Genomic DNA, 25193 nt, shown 5'->3' with positions numbered 1-25193 from the left:
TAAAATACAAGGTAAGGGACTCTTAATATAATTAGTTTTTACTAATATAAATAAAAGGGAATATTAATGTTGACAATATAAAACAATACAAAATAGCATCTAGCTGTTTCTTCCTTGACACAGCAACCTAAACATTAAAAAGCAAGGATCAAGAATCTAATGAGGAAATACCAGTTAATCTGACAAAGGGGTTGGAATAGATCAGGTCTGGGGGCAACAAAATTTCTTAATGATGCGATCTATTAATACCTGAAAGATATTAAGATTTTTCTGGTTAATAGCAACCTAGATCATGCCATATACTTCCCTTCATACCATCAGATCATTTGCCTTGTCATCTTACTCAATATGCCTACCCCGTGCTCACTCATTCTCTCTCCCTCTCTCTCTCTTGAATAAATAAATCTTTAAAAAAAGCCAAAACAAGTAAAAGACAACCAACCTGAGAGAATAAAATTCTTCAGGTAGGCTGTAGAAAGCCAATATACTGGATTTTCAAATCTCTGCCCAACATAATTTATTTTGAATTATGAATTCAAAATTATGAATAACCCAGGCATTATTACACAGGCCCCTATTTGGTCACCGTCATTGTGGCCACTGTGCTTTTGTTTTGTTTAAAGTTTATTTATTTAAGTAATCTCTACACACAATGTGGGGTTCAAACTCACATTCCAAGATCAAGAGTCACATGCTCTACCAACTGAACCAGCCAGGTACCGCTATGCTTTTGTTTTTTTAATCAAACAGGAAGATGAACCTTAGAACAAAAATGTGTGGTGCTGGGAAGGAGTGCACGTAACAGTAGGTCAACTATACTACAGAATTTCTGCTATCTGTCCCTCTGTACTATGACACAGAAAAGACACAGATAAAAAGTAATGTGATAAACTATGAGTGTTTACCTGAGAGAACTTCAACATTTGCACTAAGAATAATACAAAAAAAGTCATTCAGAAAGCAGGTTAAAGGGTGTTCAAATCTAATTTGACTCAACAATATCTTGAATATTTAATATATTCACCCAACTACCAACGCACAGCAGATAAACCCTAACCCTAACTCTCTAACACTTATTAATAACCAAGATGACCAAGAGCTTCATTTTAATCATCTGTAAAATAGGATAAAAACACTACCTCTGAGATAAACCTAGTACAGTACTTGGCTGAATTCTAAACCCACGTTAAGAATGTATCTGTCCCTGTGGTGTTCCACCAGACCACACATGACCTAGGCTTCTGGAACCATGCATATAGGCATCTTTCAAAATGAGACTCATTTAAATTAGGTAACTACAATAAATATGAAAGGAAGAAACTAAAAAAACATTTACTCTCTAAGACAGATCATTTCCCCCTCTGGATTACTTTAATAGTATCTTATTTGTCTTCTCTGAATTCTTTTCCACCCTATGATCCATTCTTTCTCTGTGAGTTTTTTCACAAATCAGATCTCATCATATTATCCCTTTACTTGAAATCTTTCACGAGCTTCTCGTTGTCCTTAATAATAAAAATCCAAAGCACGAAACCAGGGAGGGTAGTATAGTCCATGTTTACCTCTCCAGTTCACTTTGTATCATGTTCTCTTATGTTCTCTGTGTTAGGACAACTTTCTTTCAACTCCTCAAATTTGTCAGGTTAGCTTCCTGCCACAGGTCCTTTAAACACACACTGTATAGTTCACTTTACCTGGTACATTCCTCTTTTCCTCCACACAAACTTGATTTGTGTGCATTTGATTCATTCTTTGGACTTCTTTCTCAGGGAATGCTTTTTTGGGGGACCTCTGATGAGGTCAGGTATCCTTATTACACACTCGAACAGCATCAAGTACCTTTCCTTTGTAATACTACAGGATGAGAATAGTTGAATAATGTCTTCCTCACTATAATACAAACTCCAGAAAGCTAGGGACTACATTTGTTTTTGCTCATTATTAGATTCCCAGCATCTGTTATGTACTTCGTAAGCAAATGCTTAACTAATATATGTTGAATGAATAATAAGCTGATCTTTGATTTCTGCTAGTCCTCCCACTCTTAGCATCTTAGGTTAGTCTTAGCCTTAAGTTTCTCAGTATTATTATGTGACTGACACTTGGACAACATGTGTTTGAACTACACAGGTTCAATTACATGTGGATCTTTTTTTTTTTTAAAGATTTTATTTATTTATTTGACAGACAGAGACCACAAGTAGGCAGGGAGGCAGGCAGAGAGAGAGAGGAGGAAGCAGGCTCCCTGCTGAGCAGAGAGCCCCATGCGGGGCTCGATCCCAGGACTCTGGGATCGTGACCCGAGCCGAAGGCAGAGGCTTTAACCCACTGAGCCACCCAGGTGCCCCTATGTGGATCTTTTTTGATAAATACAGTACACTGCCGTAACTGTATCTTCTCTTCCTTATGATTTTTAAATAACATTTTCTTTCCTCTACCCTTATTATAATACAGCATATAACACATGAATAAAATATGTGTTAATTGACTGTTTATGTTATTGGCAAGGCTTCCGGGCAACAGCAATCTATTAGTAGTTAAGTGTTTGAGGAGTCAAAAGTTACACTGATTTTCAACTGCATGGGGGTCAGTGCCCCTAGTTCCCCGCATTGCTCAAGAGTCAACAGTATGTCCGATAGTTAAGGATCCCTGGAAATCTCTACTTAAAGAAACTCTGTGGCACACAGAATTACTCTTTTGTAATGAGAATAGTTATCACCTAATACTCCTTTATAAAATACGGGGATTTCCTAAGAATCTACTTGTTTAATTTTGTTGTAAAGAAAAGAACCCATTGAATAGAAAGACTATACCCAGGATTTAATTTTGGAGGTCTGTGGGCCAGCACTTCCAAGAGTGTGACTTTAGGGGAATTATTTAACTTTTTTCAGCCTCAATTTTCTCATGTGGAAAATAGAGCTCTATTTCTTGGACATGGATTAAATGACATGATACAGATATGGTGTTCTTAGCACATAGTAGACACTTAAAACCTTATCCTTTCCTGTCTCCCAATATAAACAAATTCAATACATCTACAGTTTCCATTATTAGAACATCTCCCAGCATATCTGCCACAATTGCTTATTTTGTTAACATATAAGCCACGAAAGACCCAAAAATGATTCAGCAGCTAACTTAGTACTATGGATCACCAAGAAGATGTGACACATTTATATACAATGGCCATAAAGTCCTAGAACTTTGGATTTGTTTCTGTCCTATTAAAATTAAAGAAATGAAAAAATATTATAATCAAAGGTTCTATCCATTTCTGATATAGAAATCAAGCTTTGGGGCGCCTGGGTGGCTCAGTGGGTTGGGCCTCTGCCTTTGGCTCAGGTCATGATCTCAGGGTTTGGGGTGGAGCCCCGCATTGGGCTCCCTGCTCAGTTGCCTCTCCCGCCACCTGCCTCTCCGCCTACTTGTGATCTCCGTCAAATAAATAAATAAATAAAATCTTTTTTTTTTTTTTAAAGCAAGCTTTGTTCAGAAGAACATCATTCCTTTATTACCAATTAATTCTTAGGAGGGTCAGAAGGCGATAGTAAAGGCAGCCAACTCAAACTCTCATATACCCCAGACATATAATTTGCTGCTTGGAAAACCCCACAAACAGCTTCCATCACTACTCTGCTCAGGCACCTCAGAGTTCCTCAGTGATGGCGTCTCTTTGGGAAGGAAATGGACTATTTTCTAAGGTACTACAGAGTGGTAGCTTATAAAGAGCAGGGCTAAGACTTGCTCCTTGGCTAGTTATCTACTGCTCAACTGTTGGTAGGGACTTGCCCCTAAAAGCATATTATTCAGTACCTCACCTCAGGAGTTCTACATATTAAAGCCAGAGGGATGAAATGCTGCTAAAGTTATGAAGAAAAACAGAGCAACACCGGCCCCATCCTCAAAAAAAAAAAAAAAAGAAAAAAAATTTTTTAAAGAGATTTCCTAATGATTAAATGAATGGGTTAGTCCTAGGTTGCAATAATTTAAAAGATGAATCAACATAAAATGAAATAGCAATGTTCCCTCCTTGTTTGCTCTTCTTAAACATGTAGTATTATTTAAAATGTAAACAAACCTCTATAAATTGTACAACTAATTCAGACTTAAATGTGACCATATAAATTACCCTGTTTTATTCTTGTTTTTGTCAAAAGAAAATAGCTGTCGTTTTTTTGGACCATAAAAAATGGATAATAAAAGCTTTGGACAAGATAAGAAGGTGTAAGGGGAAAAAAAAAATCACTGTGGAATTTTCCTGTTATACATTACGATCTAATTTCTAGAATTCTAATTTAGCTTAGGTCTACATCAGTGGTTCTCCATCTGGGTGATTTTGTCCCCCTAAGGGATATTTAGTAATGCGGGGGGGGGGGGGGGGAGGCGTTTGGTAGTCACAAACGGAGGGGGGCACCTAGGTGGTAGAGGCCAGGGATGTTGCACGACATTCCACAATACATCCGAAAGAGTTCCCCACAACGAAGAGTTAGCTTGCCCCAAACGTCAATAATGCCAAGAATGAGAAACCCTGGTGTACATTATCATGTAATTGGATTATTTTACTAGCCTCTATGTCTCTCTAATTCTTATCTTGTCCCTTCTTCCCAACAGTACCAGATTAACCTTCCCAAAGCAGTGCTTTCATTACAAATCCTTCTGTTCAAAACCTTCAATGGCTATTTATTACCAATACCTTAAACCCCTCAACCTGGGTTAAGTCCTGTAAAAATCTGTTTCTCCCTGGCTAGCAAAACCTTGTCTTCCTACTCTCAATTCCCATTCTAACCAAGGCTATGATATTTTACCGTTTTGTTTTGTTTTGTTTTTGGTTCCTAAACACCATTCTCAAATTTGGGCTTTTGCTCATGCTATTCCATGCCAAAAACACTCTTTCTCTTCTTTACCAATTCAAACCCTTCCTATCTTCTAAAGCTTTAAGTTCTACTCCATCCAACAACCATTCCTATTTTTCCAGTCTAAAAGGATCTACTTCCTGAATTTATTAGTATCTGTGCAATCAAATACATTTTGACTTATAACATTATCCAATTGTTCCTGTTAAACATTCTTATCTTCCCAATAAGACTAGACCCCTCAAAAGATCAGAGGTTATGTCTCCACGTTTCCACGGGTTGGCTTCACAAACATCTCTAACTTATTTTGTTCAAACAGATTGTCCTTCTTCAGATTTGTCTCCCTCTCAAAGGATTCTTCCTTTATTCAACAGTACCACCCAGATGAAATCCAGGCAGATGTTCTTGATCCCCATCCTCTCCCATTCAATCAATTTGCACGTCTCCTTGGTTCTACCTCCAAACAGCTCATGAATATCAACTTTTTTTCTACTCCACTACTACCACTCAGTCTGTTATTTTCATCCTAAGACTGTTTTTACTCTTGCCTCCTTCCTCTCATTACATTTCATATATAGTAACCAAGAGATCTAACATCTACATCAGATCAAGTCAATCCTCTTCTAAAAATCTTTCCAAGGACCGCCCCCCCATATACTTAGAATGAAAAGTGAACTCTTTATAATGGCCCCCCCATTAATATGCAACTCCAGCCACACTGGCCTCCTTTCAATTATTTCAACGCCAAGTTCTGCTATGTCTAAGGGACTTTGCACGTGCCCTTTTCTCTTCCTGTAATGCTCTTCAAATTACTGTTTCCTTCTCAACCTTCAGATCTCAGCTTCAATGTTATTTGCTCAAAACAGACTTTCCTGACACCACTTTTAGAGAGATTTTCGAATGTCTTTTATATTCTTCTGTGCTTGGTACATAACTGGTGCGTAACATTCTTTCCAATTTGATTTTTTCCCCGAGACAGCTTCTTAACTTTTGCTTTTTTGCAGTACCTCTTTTGGTGGTTCAGTTGCAAACCGGACACCTGGGCTTAGGTCAAATCCCTCCTATTAGGTCTCTCTCTCCTAACACCCTCTTATAGTGCCCTTTTCACAGATTATTTGTGATTATTTGTCTAATGCTTTCTCTATAGACCATAAGCACAAAAAGGGCTACATTAGGACATTAGTCCGTAAAGGAATTAAGTTATCATATATTGCAATGACCTCCTCCTTCACCTCCATTCCCCAAAGCTGATTCTCTCAGTTCAGTACTATACAGCACTGTCTTCAAGATATTACACTGTACCTAAATATAAGGCAATCTATTTTCTAAAAGAAAATTTCATAAACAAATGAGTTCAGCAAACTCAAGTATATAAGTTTTTTGAATAACGACCAAATAGTTAAATGCCTATTGATTTATCAATTTAGTTACAACATATATATTTTAAAAGTCATAAAATATATTTAGAAATTTTTTTCTACTTCCATTGAACAGAAGAATTTCACTAAAACTATTCACATCTATCTTAGATATCAACAAAGCCATTTTTTGGGGGGGGGTCATCTAACATAATTTTCCGGACTACAACACCTTCAATTCTAAGTTATTTGAAATATGGTACCCTTTGAATCCATGTTAGAATGCTTTAACTGTAGGGGCGCCTGGTGGCATGGTCAGACATCTGATGCTTGGTTTCAGGTCAGGTTGTGATATCAGGGTGGTGGGATCAAGCCCTGTGTCAGGCTCCAAGCTCTGCATGAAGTCTGCTTGGGATTCTCTCTCCCTCTGACCTCCGCCCTCTCAAATAAATAAATCTTAAAAAAAAAAAAAAAAAAAAAAAAAAAGATGCTGTCCTTGTACATCTTATTCCAAGCCAAAAGTATTCCTTCACTATCTAAATAATCTATTTGAACCAATACTGTGTGTATAGTACCCATTTACTATACTGCTTATTAAGGTGATTTTTACAAGCCTTGTTTAATTTCATCCAACACTTCTGTGAAGTTCTATCCCCAGGAATAATTGATAAATCCATTAAAATGTCTTTGCTTTTTTAAAATCAATTTCATCAGGTGAATTTTATAAATATCCAAATTAACAGATTGAAGTCATTTAGGCTAGTGTGTCTTTCGTAAACAGTTATATTAAAAATAACTGACAGAATTTCTGCCTCATAATAGGAGAGATGTTTGTAAAGATGCATATATAAAGTAATGCTTTTCTATGAGAGACAATTTGGAGGAGGAGCTAATATTTAGACTTAGTTGGTTTATCAGATTGGCTATTCCATGGTAAAGAAAAAAACTTTAAAGAAAAATAAAACACAGAAAACAGTTGCTCATCTTTCCTCTCAACTTTTTCCTATGCCTAGTAATTTCATGATGCCTTAAACAATTTTCCAACACACTTTCATTCCATTATAAGTAAAATTACTTACCATAGTTTTTTTAAAAAATTCTATCTGTCCTGTTTTTATTTTCTCCTTACCAATTCTTCCCATTTTCAGCCCTATCCCTAATCAGTTGTTCATCATCATAGCTAAAGTTGTTTACTCCACCCCGTCTTGAATGGATTCTTCTACCACAAATTACAACCAAAGTTCTCACGTAGCCATATCGTAAAACTTCTTACCACAGTCCCCAAATCTAATGGACAAAAGTAGTATGGGGGGTGGCGACATATTTGACTTTTAAGCCTAAAAAAATCCTGAAGTGCATTACTGCTACGTGTAAGGAAAAAAGAGTAAACCTGATGGGTACTCTATAGGCGTAGGCTACACATTTCTTTTCTTTTCCATGTTTATGTACAAGTTGAAATTGTTATTAAATAGTGTTTATAGGCTAACAATGAAACTAGTTTATCATTTGAGAAGCCTTCTGGGGCCAGAGAAAGCAAATGTAACATTAGGTAAGACAAAATTACAAGAATATGAAACAGAAATTAAACAACTTGAGTGATCTGCTTATCCATTTAAGAAGGTACAGATAACTACTAATTTCACATTAGGCCTCAAAAAAAAAAAAAAAAAATCTTAAAAGGGACCCTTTACCAGTAAGAGGGATTTGGATGGCAAGAAATAGCTTTGGAAGCATTGATACAATTTACAAACAGATAAACTTCCCAAGACAGAATCCTATGTTACATTAGTTCCAATACTAATAGCTCTTCTATGTAAAGAGCTGTATGTAAAGAAGAAGCCAACTGGGAGAAATCTCTATTTCATCCTGCCTAGAAAAATAAAGGAAATATGGAAGTGGCGACGCATTAAAATATTTATCATTTGACATCACAGGCCTATGAAGGGTTATATGAAGTAATTTCTAAAATCGATTTGCTTTGTAACTTCCAAGTAAAGCAAACCCATAACTCAATGACAGCAGTTGGTAGAGGTCAACTCTTCTATTCCAGGCAAAGATCCTACGGTGAGTTGAAAGTCTCCCAGACCTGGTCCGTCAGGAAGGGACAAAAGATTCAGTTTCTTGAGATGGCGGGGGGGGGGGGGGGACTTGGCACTGCATCACACTTCAAATCCAATCGGGTTTCTCCCATGCCAACCGAGCACTGTGCGTCAAAGCATACCCTGGTGTCGTAAGGACAGTGAAATGGATGTAAAAACCCTTATTTGTCTTTCATTTCCTGAACACCTTATCAACATGCACAATAAAACACTCCTGGATCCCCATCACAGGTCACGGGGAGAGCCCCTAGAGTTGCCGCTGCCACCCCCCGGCCCCCCCTCCCCCCGTAGAGGTGCTTGCCCCTCAGCACTGGGCTCTTCCCAGATCACCGTCGGGGGGTGGGGGCGAATTCACCGACCGAGGAAAGCAACGTGGGCTAGGAAGTCTGTTACCAAAACAGAAATCGGGATCAAAAATACCGATCCTATCGGACCTCCGCCCGCTCCCGGAGCACAAAAACAAAACCAAACACCCCCCGCCAACTTGCCCCACCGTTACGAAGGTGGCCCAAGCTCTGATCAAAGGTGCCTCCCAATCATCCTCTGGGCGAGAGAGCACCTGGGGCGAGTCTCCGGCCCCCGCCCCCCGTCCCTCGTCTCTCACCCCGGCCGGGACCAGGCCCCTGGACTGACAGGAGGGGCTGGCCAGACGCTGGCCCGCCCGGGGAAGGCGGCATTATCGCCGAACCGCGCTCACACCGCGGGCGGAAGCAACGCGGGACCTGAGGTAACACGGCTCAGGCTGCGGGCGAGGCCTCGGAGCCGACGAGAAGACAGGCAGGACCCGGCAGCAGGGGAGGCGGGAGAAGCAGCCGGGCCTAGGCCGCAGCAGGCCGCGGAGTGGCCATACGCGGCTTCCCCGCCGAGGCTGCGAGCCAAGCCTCAGCGAGCAGGGTTATCATTACCTGGACGGGTTCCTGCAGCACCGTCATCCTTGAGGCTCAGGCCCACTTTCTGCAGTGCCTCAGGCCCCCCCCGTAGCGGCTCCGGCCCGGCCAGCCCCGGCTCATTTAAACTCACCAGCGACCGTTACCGGGGGATGGGGGAGGCCGAGCGATTGCCGAGTACCTCCGAGCGGGACACGGAAATACCCGAAGTGGAGAGATCCGCGCGGGAGCTAGACGGAAAAGCCCGAAGGAGGCCGGAAACGCCCGAGGCCGGTCGGCGGAGGAGGAGACCGTTGCCGGAAACTATCGAGGTTTCCCGGAGACTACCGAGTCCGATCCAGAGCGTAGTTTTCTTCCCTCGGCCACGCCTTCAGTCACGCACGCCACGCCCAATCGGCCTCCCTAGGCTGGGCCACGCCCAATCGGCGACCAGCCGGCTGGGCGTGGCTTGCTAAAGCAGGCGGGGAGCGTTACGTGGCTGGATTATCGATCGTCTCCATTCGCCGCTCAACCTCTGCGGACGGGTTGATGCGCGGTGTGTTAAGCAGAGGGTAAAACACGAGAGTTTGGGGCTGACCTTAATCAAGAAGTATTTGTTGAGTTGAGTTCATTTATCATTGCAGAAGTACCTATCATAGCTCAAAGGGAAATAGGAAATTTGGAGGGATTGCCACCCTTCAAAGGTTTAGTTTGGATGCGGGGCTGCCTACACTGAAGACGTTACGGTCTCTTTAAAGGAAAAGCAATGGAGCGGAGTGCAGCGTTGTGTGGTGCCCATTATAAGTGATGTCAAAATTAAGAGGAGAGGGAAATAAATTGGGATTAAGATGAGGAAGGTTTCATGGAGGTAAAAAGGGAGACTTAAACTGGACTCTGAGGTATGGGTAGAATTAGAAAACTGGTAAGTGAAGGGAAACGGATCAGTCTGGTTAAGAGTTAAGGCATTAACTGGAAAATAATTACTTAGGTGACCAGATCATTGAAAATCTCAGAAAGCAGGCAAAAATTTTTATTCCTGATAGGAAAGGCAGTGTGCTGTGAAATCCGGAGGTGTGTTTGTGGTGTGTTGGGAAATCCGGAGGCTTGATTTTGAATTTTACCTCTGGCGCTAACTAGTTTTAGGTCCTTAAGCAAGTCACATCTCTGAACTTGTATTTCCTTAGTCTAAAAGTCTAAAAATTAAATGCATTGATGTGTGTTGGTATGTCTAACACATATAATAGGCTCTCGCAAATTTCTTTCCTATTCCCTCTCCCCCCCAAAATGTGTGAACCAGGGAACTAGTAAAATTTGGGGGTTTGGTGGATGATGAAAATAGTTTTTGAAAATCCGTTGTCTTGGGCCTAGGTCTGTAAGTCACACCCCATCACTTCTGGTTGATTAAAGCAAGACACAGGGCCAACCTGAATTCAAAGGAGAGAAATAGATTCCACCTCTAGATGGGAGGAGTAGCAAAGGGACGCTGCAAAAGGCTTGTGCCCCTGAGCGATTGATTTCTGGACCATCTTTGGAAACAACCTACCAGAAAGGAGATGAGAATCTAGTAATGGTAATGCAAAGAAAGGGATACTGCCCTTAAAATTTGATGCTTTGAACTGAAAGCAACACTCCATATTTATTCTGATAAATGCAGAGAACGATGAGACTATTGCTTTTCCTATCTGGATGACTTCTATTAAAGTAGACTAAAGTTGTATTTGCATTTTAAATTGTCACATGACATTGATCATGCTAAGCTTGTGGTCATTTTACATACACAGCTCTTTTTGACACAACATGCTGCGTGAAAAGTACTTGTACAAGAGATTCTTGTAAACTTGAATGTAGGAACTTACAACACAGCATGCATAATGATGACATTTTTGTGTGTGAAAATGTTTATCTAGAGTCAGCATTTAAAGAGACCATGATGGGGCACCTGGGTGGCTCAGGTTAAGCCTCTGCCTTCCGCTCAGGTCATGGTGTCTGGGTCCTGGGATCGAGCCCTACATGGGGCTCTCTGCTCAGCAGGGAGCCTGCTTCCCCCTCTCTCTGCTGCCTCTCTGCTTACTTGTGATCTCTCTCTCTGTCAAATAAATAAATAGAATCTTTAAAAAGAATAAATAGAGAGACCGTGATGCTTGGCGTTCTGGTTCTAAAGCTTAGAATTTGGGACGCCTGGGTGGCTCAGTTGGTTAAGCAGCTGCCTTCGGCTCAGGTCATGATCCCAGCGTCCTGGGATCGAGTCCCACATCGGGCTCCTTGTTTGGTGGGGAGCCTGCTTCTCCCTCTGCCTCTGCCTGCCATTCTGTCTGCCTGTGCTCGCTCGCTCTCCTCTCTCTCTGACAAATAAATAAAATCTTAAAAAAAAAAAATAAAGCTTAGAATTTGCCTAATGCGCCCCTTCTTCCCCCCCCCCCAAAAGCATCTCTTTTCTGAGTGTTCTTCACTGGGCTAATACAACAATTGTGGTTTTCTGCTCATCCACAGCAAGCCCACATTGTTTGAAGTTGTGCTTTGGTGGGATCTTTTAAAGCATTTTTATTTCCTTCTGTGTTCCTGATTGACCTACTTAAACTTGCCATCCAGCAACCACTTGGGCGTCCTGCTGTCTGTCATCCATTATCCACATATGTTTAGCTGGTGAGCAGATCTGGGTTGCAATAAACATTATTCCAAACATGGTAAATTAACTCTTCTCCTTAGCCTGTCTGTTGGTCTGTTTCATGTTCGGTCAGATTTGGAGGCAGCTTTTAGGGAACTACTCAAGAAGCTAGACTTGATATCAGTGCCAAGATGCAGGTCGCACTAAAATATGGTCCCCAGCAAGTTTACCATTCTGAATTCCTTCAGTGCCCCTTGTCTGTACCCTTCTTTTGTCCCTGTTGAGGCTGCAGTCTTATTCTTCTTCTGTTACTTGATCTTGAGACTTTTACCCCTGTGTTTCCTCCTCCGTCTTGGTCAAATCATCCCCTTCTTTTGGCATCTCTGACCACAGTCTCCTAGTTTTCCTTCTACTGCTCTGTTTTCATCAGTTCCCTTTGTCCCCCTGCCCCCAACATTGGAATGGTTCAGGGGCTTGTTCTAGGCTTTCTCCTCACCCTACGCTTTCTTTCTTTGCAAACCCATCCATTCTCTTCACCTCCACTTTCATCTAAAATTATTCCAGGGGCACCTTGGTGGCTCAGTCGATGAAGAATCTGACTCTTGATTTGGGCTCCAGTCATGATCTCAGGGTTGTGAGATCAAGCCCCAAGTCAGGCTCCGATCTGGACTTGAAGCCTGCTTAAGAGTCTCTCTCTCTTTCCTCCGTCTCCTGCCCCCATTTCCCTCTCAAAAAAAAAAAAAAAAAAAAGTAAAATTGTTCTAAAATCTCTATCTCTAGCCGGACTGTTTCTTCGAATTCCAGATTCAAATGCCTAGCTGTCAACTGGACCTCTCACAGGGGCTTGGTCAGAATGACATCCCCCGTCCTCATACTTGAAGAATTCCTACCCCAATTTAAGGTACTAGCACCCTTTCTGTTGCCCAAACCTGAAACCACACACACTCTCTCTCTCTTTGACCCTAGCATCTAATGACGAAAGCCCTACTAAATTTTACTCTGGATGTACCTTCATGTCTCTTCCTGTCTCTAGCCTTACCTGTCCTCAAAACCAAGTCTGATCATGTTAGGACTCCCTCCTAAATCTTCCCACCCCACTCAAGATTTCCCATTGCTCTCAGGATATTGCTCAAACCTGTTCACTATTTTTTTTTTTTTTTTTGAGAGAGAGCGAGCATGAGTGAGTGCACAAGTGGGGAGGGGCAGAGGAAGAAGGAGATAAAGAGTCTTAAGCAGCCTGCATGTCCAGCACAGAGCCCCACTGACAAGGGGCTCGATCCCCCTGACACTGAGAACATGACCGGAGCCAAAATCAAGAGTCAGACACTTAACCAACTGAGCCACCCAAGCACCCCTAACTTCTCTTATAAGGCCTCCCAAGGTCCAGTCCCTGCCTCCTTATTCAGCCTTGTCTCATCTCCCTGTTATACTCTACATTCCCACGAAGGGGACCAGAATATGTCACTTTGGCATAAGGATTATTTTGACCTGAAATCAATTAGAAAGCAGCAAACACAAAAAGAGCTCTTTGCTTTCCCACTATCTGCCTAAAAGCAGGACGTAAATTTCCTTTTGTGAAGGTGCTTCCTCTCCCTTCTCCTGTACCAGCAGGAGGAAAACAACCATTATCACTAGAGACAAGGAGTTGGCACTGATTTGGGTCTGCACAAACAAACTTGCCGAAATAACCCTTTTCTTCCATTAGTTTCCCCGTGGATTCACCTTTCCATAACTTACCACCCCAGAGGCCAAAACTTTTCCCCTCTATTTTGTCACTTCTCCACAAATTTATTGCTATTTGCTAAGACAGCAGATAAGCCCCAAGTCCTAACCGCCTCTTGTTTTTAAACTCTTATTTTTAAAATTCTGTTAATCTTTTGTCAGTTTAATTCAGAGGGCCCACGCTACAAACCTCAGAGGGTGGAAGGAAGGTCACATGAGGCAAATAGCAAGAAAGTGGCCGGCCATCTACAAGCCGCGAGGAAAGCTCTCACCAGAAACCAAAGTGGCTAGCACCTTGATCATGGACTTCTAGCCTCCAAAACTGTGTGAAAACACATTTCTGTTGTTTAATCCACACAGACTGCAGTGTTTGGTCTAGGATCCTGAGCATTCCGATGTAATCAAGATGATTTATGTCTTATCTCCCTAAGGGAAGACCGTCTTATATTTCCCTATATTGCTCTTTGGAAAGCATTATATGTTTAGTATATGCTTAAAAAATATTGACTGATTAAAATGGAAGCCTTTACACATATTACTTCTTCTTCCTGAAATACTTTGCCCTTGCTCTTTGGCTAAATCAAACTCATCCTTCAGGCCTTGATATTATGTCCTCAGAATATTCCCTGTCCACCTAAACCAAAATTATTAGCTCCGTCCTATGATTCTCTCTTACAGCATCTTTGTTCTTTCCCTTTGTAGTATGTATGGTCATTTTAATTACATTTGTTTAATAGAAATTCCATGAAGGCAGGGACTTTGGCTTACCCTGATGTCCCCATTATCTAGTAGAGTGCCCTGCACAAATATAAAGTCATTAAGATATTATAAATGTATCCGATGACGAAAAGACATGAACACTCAGTGTTATCTCTTATTGGTCATAAGTTGATGCTCTTCTGACTCTCCCTTTCTGGACCCAGAGAGCGTGCTGGTTTTGTACATAAGGCCCGAAGGGATTTCAAATCAAAGCAGTCTGAAGTGTTAAGGCTAATCAGAAATGCATCCTGGTTGAGGTGCGCTCTGAGATGGGCTACTTGGCCTATGGCAGGGAGGGGTAGGCAGACTTCAAAAGCACAGAGAAGAAGATAAACAAATTGACTTGCCTGGAGGGGAGTCTGTATAAGCTTGGTTGAAATGGTAGTGTAGGGAACAGTTGATAAGTTTTGGGTTCCAAACTGATGACTTTAGGTTGATAAAATAGACCTAGGGAGCTGCTGGTGGTGATTGAGCTGGGGAGTGACTTCACGAGAATGGAATTTGAGAACGATTATGCTAACAGCTGAGGATTATGTGAATTGGAGGAGAGAGAGAACAGGGGCCAGGAGGGCAGCAAAGAGGCTGCTAGGAATCGAGGTAACTCTTAAATTTCCATTATTCTTGGATCCTAGCTGGTTGGGTTACAGGATCCTTGAGCCTGGTGGGCAAGAACGAATTCTTGAGACATTTTACGGTGCAAAAGGTGTTTTTATTTTAGCAGGGGGCCAGGACTGTGGGCAGAAAGAGCTGCATTGTGATTGTGCCGAGTGACTGATCATAGAGGGTTTTCTATCTTACGGAGGTGAAGATGATACTAGGACTCCAGGAAATTGAGTCTATAGGTTCCTGGAGGTCTAGCTATTATTAAGATTGTGTTCATGAAGACAGTTACAAACTATAGTGAAGTTTCATGTTCTACAGGACTGTGATCTTTATCAGTTGACCATTTGTTTTCTCCTGCCTTTGTTCTTGGGCCGGTTCTGGTGCCTGAGGAACATTATATGTATATCCCACCTTATGGGGCCTTGGAGGCGGGTGGGTTGCGGGATATCAGCTCTTGTGTTTTGCCCTTAGTTTGCTCTCTCATCAGCTGAATCCGAAAAAAAAGATGCAAAATGAAAATAGTTCCATGTTACTCTTTTACAGTGAGAAATATTTTTCTCCAGTTCCTTCTCTTTAGGACATTTAGATTCCAAGCAGAAGGCCGCTTACTGAGAGCAGGCAGACCAAACGAGTGAATAGAATGATCTTGCTGGCTATTACCTCCTTTTCCTCAGAAGGGACACATATGACTGACTGCTAGACAAAAAATATTTCTTTTCTCTGGAAAGGATGTTCACCGAACAGTAGATTCTCTGTTTCTCTCCTTTTTAGGTCCTAGGCACACTTTCATTTTTCTCTGCATAAATTGCGCGGCAGTGAATTCAATGCAGATGTGATTATGTGCCAGTCTTGAGTCTACACTATAGTTGTCTCGAGTAGACCCTGTTGTTGCTCTTAGTTTGTTTTGTGTGTCACACGTGTATGATTTGGGAGGTAGGTGATGAACTAGGTTCAAAATATACTGAGTTTGGGGGCACCTGGGTGGCTCAGTGGGTTAAGCCGCTGCCTTCGGCTCAGGTCATGATCTCAGGGTCCTGGGATCAAGTCCCGCATCGGGCTCTCTGCTCAGAAGGGAGCCTGCTTCTCTCTCTCTGCCTGCCTCTCTGTCCACTTGTGATCTCTGTCTGTCAAATAAATAAATAAATCTTTAAAAAAAAAAAAAAATATATATATATATATATATATATATATATATATATACTGAGTTTGAAGCGGCCTCCAGTGAGAAAAGAAGGAATGTTAATTGAAAATGTGAAGCTTGGGGCACCTGGGTGGCTCAGTGGGTTGAGCCTCTGCCTTCAGCTCAGGTCATGATCCCAGGGTCCTGGGATCGAGCCCTGCATCGGGCTCTCTGCTCAGCGGGGAACCTGCTTCCTCCTCTCTCTCTCTGCACCTGCCTCTCTGCCTACTTGTGATCTCTCTCTCTCTGTCAAATAAAAAAATCTTAAAAAAAAAAAGAAAAGAAAATGTGAAGCTTGAACAATTTAAGAAAGAAGTTGGGGCTGGAGGTAGAGATTTTCCAGGGGCTCCTGGGTCAGTCAGTTAAATGTCTGTCTTCAGTTCAGGTCATGATCTTACGGTCCTGGGATTGAGCCCCAAGTCAGGCTCCTTGCTTAGCAGAGGTCTGCTTCTTCCTCTGTCCCTCCCCCTTGCTCATGCTCTCTCTCTCTCTCTCTCTCATAAATAAATAAAATCTTTAAAAAAAAATCGAGATTTTTCCAGGTAGAATGAACTGCATTCTGTTTTGGTTATGTGATGCCCTATAAAACCTTTGTGAGAGTATTTATCATTACCTTCAAACTATTTATTTATCCGCATCCTCCAGACCAGACAGGAAGCTTCTTGGCGGCAGGATAGGCTCTAACTCATTTTAGTAAAAGCATGTGCATACTGTAGGTGTGATAAGCGTTAGTTGAATGGATGAATGAATGAATGAGAGTATTCTGGGTAAAGGAGATACAGGAGAGCAGGGTGAGTGACAGAACTTTGGTGTGATAAGTACAGCAGAGAAGGCCCAGAGACAAGAGCAGTAGATCTAGGCACAGATAAGTCACTGGTGGGGGTGCTAGGGAGGAAGTCAGAATTTGAGAAGTAAAAGAAGTTGTTGGTGGAAAGGGAACCAAGAAAAGAGAATTATTTTTAGCTCTAAAAACATGTCCCCAAATGCTGAGAAAAAATGCTTGCTAAGGTGTTGAGTCTCTTTTTCCTTACTGAGAGCCATCCATGCTGTGGATGACAGGGCTAGCTGTCATGGATGCGTTCTTGTTTCCTTGTCCTCTTGGGGGCCAGGACTCTCCATGAGGGAATTGCATCGGCTCTACCAGCTCCCACTGTCCCCTTAGTGTCCTGGGTTCTAGTCTCAGATCTGCCATGACTCATCGTGTGACCTTGGGCAGGTCACCCCCTTCTGTCTTTACCTCTAAAGTCCCTTGCAGCTGCCAGGATGTCTGGGGGAATGCAGTTGGGATGACTCGTGAGGATTCTGACTTGCTCTCTGTTGCTTTTCAACTATAAATCACTTTGCCAGACACCAGCTGTCCTGCCCTCTGCTTTGGATTCTCCGGCGGGCTCCAAGACCCACCTGCTGTCGGGGCCCTCCCAATGTCTTCCTCCCACGGTTCAGCTCTCAGATCCATCACTAGGCTGCACCACCTTGATCACAGCACAGACATGAGTTTCAGCCATTTAGCTGGACTGTTGCGTGATTGGGCCAAACGTGTACCATTCACCACTTATGCTAAACAGCTGAGGAAATGAAGCTGGATGGGATTATTTAAAGTGCTCCGAGGGCCAGTGCTATCACGGCCCTTAAAATTTTGATTTTAGACCCTTCCACTCCTTCTCCGCCTTTACCTTTGGTTCTCTGGGTTTTCAGGGTCACTAAGATTTTAGGTTTTCATTGCTTTTTTTCTTTATCTTTGGTCATAAGGAATCTTCGCTACAGGAGATTGAGTTAATCATTCTCCTTGAGTTATATAGCCTTTTTTCATCACTGGTCCATACCAAGCTTTTTGTTTAACTAGTTATTTATTCCTTTTTAACTTGCTCCATCCCATCCAAACAATATTCACCATAAGCGACCTTCAGATATTTTCAGTGTGTATTTTTTTGATGTATGTGTTCTAGAATAATGAGTGATGCTTCTAGTATGTGTGTACTTAATAAAATTTAATGATATATCTTATTCTCCCAGTATAGCCAATGTGTTATTTCAACATGTAAGTAATATAAAAATTATTGAGATATGTATTCTTCTTTTTTTTTGTCCTAAGTCTTCAAAACCCAGTATGTGTTTTTTCTTACAGCATGTCTCAATATGGATGCTATATTTCCATCACAAATACTTGATCTGTATTTAGATTTCATAATTTCACAGTTGAAAAAGTAGATTCACATACCTAAGTTTTCCAGGCATACTTGAAAATTTTCCAATAACCAACTCAAGTACCAGAAAAACCCCATTTTCCTTTAATATTTGCATCCAAATGGACAAAATTGCTTCCTCTGTTTTAAAAGTATTATTTCAGTATCAAAAGTATGTCCGGGGCACCTGGGTGGCTCAGTGGGGTAAAGCCTCTGCCTTCGGCTCAGGTCATGATCTCTGGGTCCTAGGATCAAGCCCCATATAGGACTCTCTGCTCAGCGGGGAGCCTGCTTCCCCCCCCCCCCGCACCCCCCCCCCCCCGCCACTCTGCCTGCCTCGCTGCCTACTTGGGATCTCTGTCGGTAAATAAATAAATAAAATCTTAAAAAAAAAAAAAGTATGTCCAAGTCAAGTAAACTCACTAACTCTTGTGTCCACTCAGTATTGCTAACACCAAATTCAAGGAGATACTGCATAAATGGAAAAGCAACTAAATTTATTAGTATCCACAAAACATTTTAACTTTTCTTGTCATTTTTGCAGCCAGTTTACATAATACATACATAATACATTTGATTAAAATCTGCATATTTATGTTAGAAAAGTGTGTACTAATTTGCATTGTGAGAGGCTTCAATTTTAGCATAAATTCTTTTTTTTTTTTTAAGATTTTATTTATTTATTTGACAGAGAGAAATCACAAGTAGGCAGAGAGGCAGGCAGAGAGAGAGGAGGAAGCAGGCTCCCCGCTGAGCAGAAAGCCCGATGTGGGGCTTGAACCCAGGACCTGGGATCATGACCTGAGCCGAAGGCAGTGGCTTAACCCACTGAGCCACCCAGGCGCCCCATTAGCATAAATTCTTGTACCTATCTAGCTAAGTTGCGAATAAGCATTTTCTTTCCTTGGACCTTCCATTTGAGCTCATTCATATGCAATATGATATCAGTGAGATTACATGCAGGTATTTTAAATTTATAGAACTGTAATTGTGGTTTATATCTTATTCAGCTTCTTACTCATCACTATTTCTTCTGGATATAGTAATGGAGACCCACATTGCTTCTGCCTCCAGCCACAAGTCATGCTGCAGCAAGTAACGGCCTTATTCACGCCTCTTCTGAACTTGAGTGAGATTTCTGTCCGATGTATACTTGCCTGATTGTACTTCTAAGCCACAAAGCCCTTCAACTTCTATCTCCCCTATTTCTTAGCTCTTCTATTCCTTTACCTTTTTTTTTTCCTTCTGGAAGATATTCTTTTTTTCTTTTTTTTTTTAAAAGATTTTATTTATTTATTTGATAGAGATCACAAGTAGGCAGAGAAGCAGGCAGAGAGAGGGGGAAGCAGGCTCCCTGCTGAGCAGAGAGACCGATGTGGGGCTCCATCCAAAGCCCCTGGGATCATGACCTGAGCCGAAGGCAGAGGCTTTTAATGCATTGAGCCACCCAAGGCGCCCCTGGAAGATATTCTTTCTTTTGCCTTTCAATACCCTACTATTTTTCCCAGCTGTGTCCATCATGGCTACTTTTCAAATCTATTGTGTTTTCTATTTTAATGATTAATTTTGTTAGACCTAACATATCGCTTGTTTTATGAAATTTTTTTTCTTATTTCAACTATTATACTTTTCATATCTGATATTTCCGTTTGGTTCTTCTTTATGTCTTCTTGTTCTGTATCATTTTGGTAATATTTCCTTCCATCTCTTTTGGCCATGTTTACTAATCTCCGTTTAAATCTTGGCCTGTCTGTTGTCATATTTCTATTTCAGGTACCATCTGTAATCAAGTGGGCTATATCCTTTTGGATTAGTTGTGCTCCTCATCTGTCTTGTCATTTTACCTAAGGGTACATAGGTTGCTTGTCCAACAGGGCAAGCTAGTGCCTCTGAGCTCAGGGGGTAAGGGTTGGAGGTGAATGAGCCCTGGTACTGAGAACAGTCCCCCATACCCCCGTCAGAGTGGAGCAGCTTTAGTAGGGGAGATGTTTTTATTAGTATTTATTAATACTAAATACTTTTAGTATAAATGCTTTTATTAGTACTTATTAATATGAAATATTAATATTTAGTAGGGGAGATTTATTGCAATTCACCAGCCCTGAGAGGTTAGGGTAGGAGGGAGAAAACACTGTCTGATGTTCAGTTGCTCCCTACCTATTTTTTTACTAGCTCTTCACAAGCACAGTTCGTCTCCGGGGCCCTGATGTTACTCTAACCAGCACCTGAATCACAGGCGATGGGGCATCGCTGTATGTTCAAGGGCAGTAGTGGAGGAAAAATAAGAACCCCAGCACTCCTTTTTTTTTTTTTTTTTTTTTTTTGGGTCATTCCACAGCCATGCCTGGCCGCATCTTTCCCCAAACCAAAGCCACCCTTCCAACACACACACACACACCAGTTCAAAACAGGGCTACCCTTCATCCAAGGGGTTTCTCACAGTTCTTTTAATTTCCTGGTGTTTTTTCTGTATAATTCCTTCACTGTTGATCTTGGGAGAGGCAGCAGCCACCACACTATTTCAATCAGGACCCAGGCTCAGCTATTTTGGTACTTGCTCTGTCCTAGGCACTGTTCTAGGCATGTCACCCAACACCTTTTTGCACCATAAAATGTCTCAAGGATTCTTTCTTGACCCTTGGGCTCAACGATCCCATATTCCAATCAGCTAGGATCCAAGAACAATGGAAATTTAGATTTGCCTCGACTTCCTAGCAGCCTTTTTGCTGCACTCCTGGCCCCTACTTTCTCTCCTCCAATTCACATAATCCTCATGACCAATCTATGAGGTTATATTAGCAGCCCCATTTTACAGATAAGAAAGATGAGACGTAAAGAAGTTAAGTCAAGGGGTGCCTGGGTGGCTCAGTCGTTAAGCGTCTGCCTTCGGCTCAGGTCATGATCTCAGGGTCCTGGGATGGAGCCTCCCGTCGACTCTGCTCAGAGGGGAGTTGGCTTCTCCTTCTTTCTCTCTCTCTCTGCTCTCCCTCCCTCTCTCAAATAAATAAATAAAATCTTAAAAAAAAATGTTAACTTGAGGGGTGCCTGAGTTGCTCAGTCGTTTAATTGTCTGATTCTTGATTTCAACTCAGGTTATGGTCTCAGGGTCATGAGATCGAGGCTCTGAACTCAGCGGGGAATGGTCTGTTGGGGATTTTTTCCGTCTGCACCCCACCTCCTCCCACTGCCCCAACTCACATGTGTGCTTTCTCTCTCAAATAAATAAATCTTCAAAAAAACAAGTGAATTAGCTTGCCTAGCCCACTGAGTCAGGGCTCCAACCCCGGGCAGTCTGGCTCCTGAGTGGGCCTTCTTACCCCCTGACTTGCAGTAGAGCCTGATTTACCCAGTGCCCTCTCTGGGGACAGCTTCGTGTTGGCCAGGGCATTGCCCCATGGTGTCTAGCTTATGAGACACTGGCCAGAGGAGAGGAGGGAGGGTGACAGAGACAAGGCATTAAGAGCCAGGCCTGCTGTCAGCAGCATTTGATCCCAGGCAGGAGACTCTGATGGATCTCTTTCAGGACAGGACACAGGATGTGCGTGGTTGGAGGGGAAGGGAGAAGAGTGAGCGAGTGTAAGCCCAGCCCAAATGAGGGCTGATGTCAGTTCTCTATGCGTCTGTCCCCCGGTTTTACGTGGGCTGTAAATGTGTTTGTGAAATTTCGTCCTGCATTTTCCATGTACTGGGTCTGACGTCCTTCCAGCAGGAGCGTTGCAGTGGGCTGGAGCTCCTCTGGCTTGGGAACCATGAGAGGCCTCAGAGACGAGGGTTAGGCTGCCAGTACATGCTACTGTACTTGCCTTTTCACTCTATGCTTCTGTCCTTCCCTCTTTCTTTCCTTTACTCTGCTTGGTCAGCAAACGTTGGAGGAGGAGGCCTATGACAAAGACCTGGTACCAGCTACTCTAAAGGTACAAGAAGGTAAAAGTCAGTGACCTTGAAGCAGAATGAGGGTCGCGGAAGTGACACCTCTGACTTGAGTTCCTGGGCTTTTCTGACCTGTGGGCATCCTGACTTGTGGCAAGAGCAAGGCCAGAGGCAGGGAGCTTGACTCTTGAGGCATGGATCTTTCTGGAAAGCCACACTCTCCTCTTGTTGCTTCTGAAGTGCCAGAATCTTTTAGCTGATATTGATGAAAGAGAATCAGAAACCAATTTGAGTAGTGTCTCCTCCCCCGCAGGGGTGCTCGTCACCTAAGGTTTTAGGCAGGCTGGCTCCTTGTGTGAGTATGGCTGATGGACAGGCTGCCTGGCCCCAGGGACCTGCTACATGCTTTCTGAGCCACAAATATGTCACACCATGGGTACCCAGCCACCGCCCCTCCTCCCCCACCCCTCTCCACCTCGTCCTCACTCCTAAAGCCACACCTCACAATCCCAGTAGTTACTGCCACCTTACCTGTCCCTCCCCCATGGGCTCCCCTCTCCTGGAGTTCCTTCCAGGAAGTTCGAGACACCCTAGCACACATCTGGCTTCATCTAGGAAAGCGAATGAAATTAACAGCTCTAAATGTTTCTAATGTGCCAGGGATGGCTTGTGGTGCTCTGCTTACGTCATCGTTTCATACAGATCTCACAATAAGGAAATGTTTACTGTTGAGTGTCCTTAGGGTACTGGGCCCGAGATTAGGAAATGGCCAATGCAGGATTCAGCCCTATGCCCCCCTGTCCCTGACGCCCACACCCTATCATGTCTGCAAATGCTCAACCAGCTGTCTAACCTCAGAGCTCTGTTCCTGAGCAGACTGGGTATTTTGATCCTCCTGAGAATTAAAACAGAAAGAAAGAAAAAAAGAAAAAAGAGAAAGATAAATGAAAGAAGAGGAAACTCCTGACTCTGCCTTTTAAGGATCGAACTTCTTTTTTTTTTTTTAAAGATTTTATTTATTTATTTGACAGAGAGAGATCACAAGTAGATGGAGAGGCAGGCAGAGAGAGAGAGAGAGGGAAGCAGGCTCCCTGCTGAGCAGAGAGCCCGATGCAGGCCTCGATCCCAGGACCCTGAGATCATGACCTGAGCCGAAGGCAGCGGCTTAACCCACTGAGCCACCCAGGCGCCCAAGGATCGAACTTCTTACTAGAATGGTTAGAATAACTTGTTTCTTAACTGGAAGGGGATATACAAGAGCATCTCATTAAATCGCAGAATCATTTCTTTGATGATTGTGGGATGCAGGTGTAGGAAAACACAGGAATGGTGCTGATTGAAATGGAAAGGGGAGCTCCCAACCTGGCCTCTGTGCGTCCCTTATAGCCGCAAGCAAGTTAAGGGAGCCTGGGGTGTCTGCTGAACCCTGAAAGCTCCTCATGATCTTTCATTTTAGAGATAAGCAAGCTGAGGTCCAGATAGGGGGAGTGTCTGGCAAGGTCACGACTGGTGTCTGGATCTTCCAGCTTCCGGCTTGCAGCTTTCCACCAAACACCAGTTTGTGTATCTTTGCAAACCCCACAGTACACCTAGTCCGGGAAGGGGGTGTGGTGGGGGAGAGGAGAGGAGAGGCTGGGTTTCCTTTTTCCTCCTTCCTCACCACCATCAGTAGCGAGTTCCCAATCCCTGGGGGAATGAAGAAGTCAGGGAAGGGAAAGATAGGGAAACTGGAAGGGTGCAGCCAAGGCCCCTAGAAGCAGGGGACACCAAGTCAGAAGGCACAGAGAAGGTGAAGCAGAAGAGGGGTTAAATAGGGTGAGGTGAAAGGGCCAATGGCTGCTGTCCCAGCCAGGGCCAGTGCTGTCCGGGGTTCGGGTCTTGCTCTCTCTAGTATCTCCTCGGGCAAGTCCTGGCTTCTTTTCCTGCCTCAGTTTCCTTTGAAGGCCTCTCTGCTTACCAGTGGTGAGAGCACACCTAGGCTCAAGGAGCGGCAGGGCGGGGGCAGAGCTCCACACACCGCATGGGGAGCCAGAATTAGCCAGGTCAGCTCTGCCTCTAAATGGCTGAATGTCTCCAGGCCACTGAAAAGTCTCTCTGGGCATTAGATTCCTCACCTACAAAAGCAGGTAGAATGAGACCAACTCTAAGGGCCCTTTTAGCTCAGAAAGGTCTGGGAAATGGAGCCTGGGAAGGAGCAGATGTGGGCCCCAGGCACCTGGAACTGGACTTAGGCGCTAGCAGGGGTCAGGTGTCCATAGCGCAGCCATCTTGTTTCACAGGAAGGAAACTGGGCCCAGAGAGGCAGAGTGACTTTTCGGCTTCTCTCAGCTTAGACTTTTTTCCTCTGAACTGGAGAGTCTTAAAGTTCAGCTCCAAGCAATTCTGTGCAGTGAATAAGCTTTTTTGTTGTTGTTTTCTGAACATTTTATAGGCTTTCAACGGTTTTTACAAAAACAGTATATGCTTGTTTTAAAAATTTCCATTAATAGAGGAAGTGAAAAAAAGTGCAAAATTATGAATTGCCGTCATTGCCCCTTCTTTACCGCCCCCAGGTCCCAGGGGTGTTTCTTTCTAGCCCTTTAGTATGTATTCATCCTGACCTTTTGGATGAACACACAAACATACCATGTACGCACTACCTGCCCCCCCCCCCCGTCAATGGGATTCTGATCTCAACGATTTAAGCAAAAACTTTAAAATCAGACACACCTGGGTTTGATCCAGCTGATAGCTAATTAGCTGAGTGACCTTATTACCTGACCACTTTTAATTTCAATCTCTCCAAGTGTAAAATGGGAGTAATAATGATATCTACTTCACAGGATTGTGGTGAAGGTGTAATGAGACTTTATATTCTAGCACTTCACAGTGCCTGGTACACAGTGGGCCCTACACGTACACACACACGCACTTATATACATGCACCCCCACGCCCACGCCCACACACAGAGTCCAGGGGCACAGAGTGAGTTAGAGGTATAGCGACAACAAGACCCAAGTTTTCTGACCTCCAGTCACGCCGACTCTTAGCCACCCTCCCTGGCTCTCACCCCGGCCCCCCAGGCACAGGTTCAGCGCCCAGTACTTGTTGAATG

The 25193-nt window shown here is 43.1% G+C and overlaps 2 protein-coding genes across 15 annotated transcripts in view; one reads left to right on the top strand and one right to left on the bottom strand.

Annotated features, from left to right (window-relative positions):
* Positions 1–9392, bottom strand: part of CDC27 (cell division cycle 27) — a 74127-nt gene extending 64735 nt beyond the window's left edge. For 3 of the 9 annotated variants that reach the window (XM_047707110.1, XM_047707111.1, XM_047707118.1), the window contains exon 1: positions 9216–9390. In XM_047707110.1, the coding sequence (XP_047563066.1) occupies positions 9216–9242 (27 nt within the window). In that variant the 5' untranslated portion in view covers positions 9243–9390. Of the gene's footprint in view, positions 1–9215 lie in introns of all 9 variants that reach the window. The other 6 variants (XM_047707114.1, XM_047707115.1, XM_047707112.1 and 3 more) reach the window with 4 other exon arrangements.
* MYL4 (myosin light chain 4) overlaps positions 7952–25193 on the top strand; it is a 30500-nt gene continuing 13258 nt past the window's right edge. Inside the window, exons 1-2 of one of the 6 annotated variants that reach the window (XM_047707120.1) lie at positions 7952–9037; positions 11667–11754. In XM_047707120.1, the coding sequence (XP_047563076.1) occupies positions 8456–9037; positions 11667–11684 (600 nt within the window). In that variant the 5' untranslated portion in view covers positions 7952–8455 and the 3' untranslated portion in view covers positions 11685–11754. Of the gene's footprint in view, positions 9038–9554; positions 9733–11666; positions 11755–13665; positions 13828–14841; positions 14860–15780; positions 15799–25193 lie in introns of those variants that run through there. The other 5 variants (XM_047707121.1, XM_047707124.1, XM_047707122.1 and 2 more) reach the window with 5 other exon arrangements.

This window comes from Lutra lutra, chromosome 16 (genome assembly GCF_902655055.1).
Source record: "Lutra lutra chromosome 16, mLutLut1.2, whole genome shotgun sequence".
Classification (NCBI taxonomy): domain Eukaryota; kingdom Metazoa; phylum Chordata; class Mammalia; order Carnivora; family Mustelidae; genus Lutra; species Lutra lutra.
This window is presented reverse-complemented; position numbering and strand designations above follow the sequence as displayed.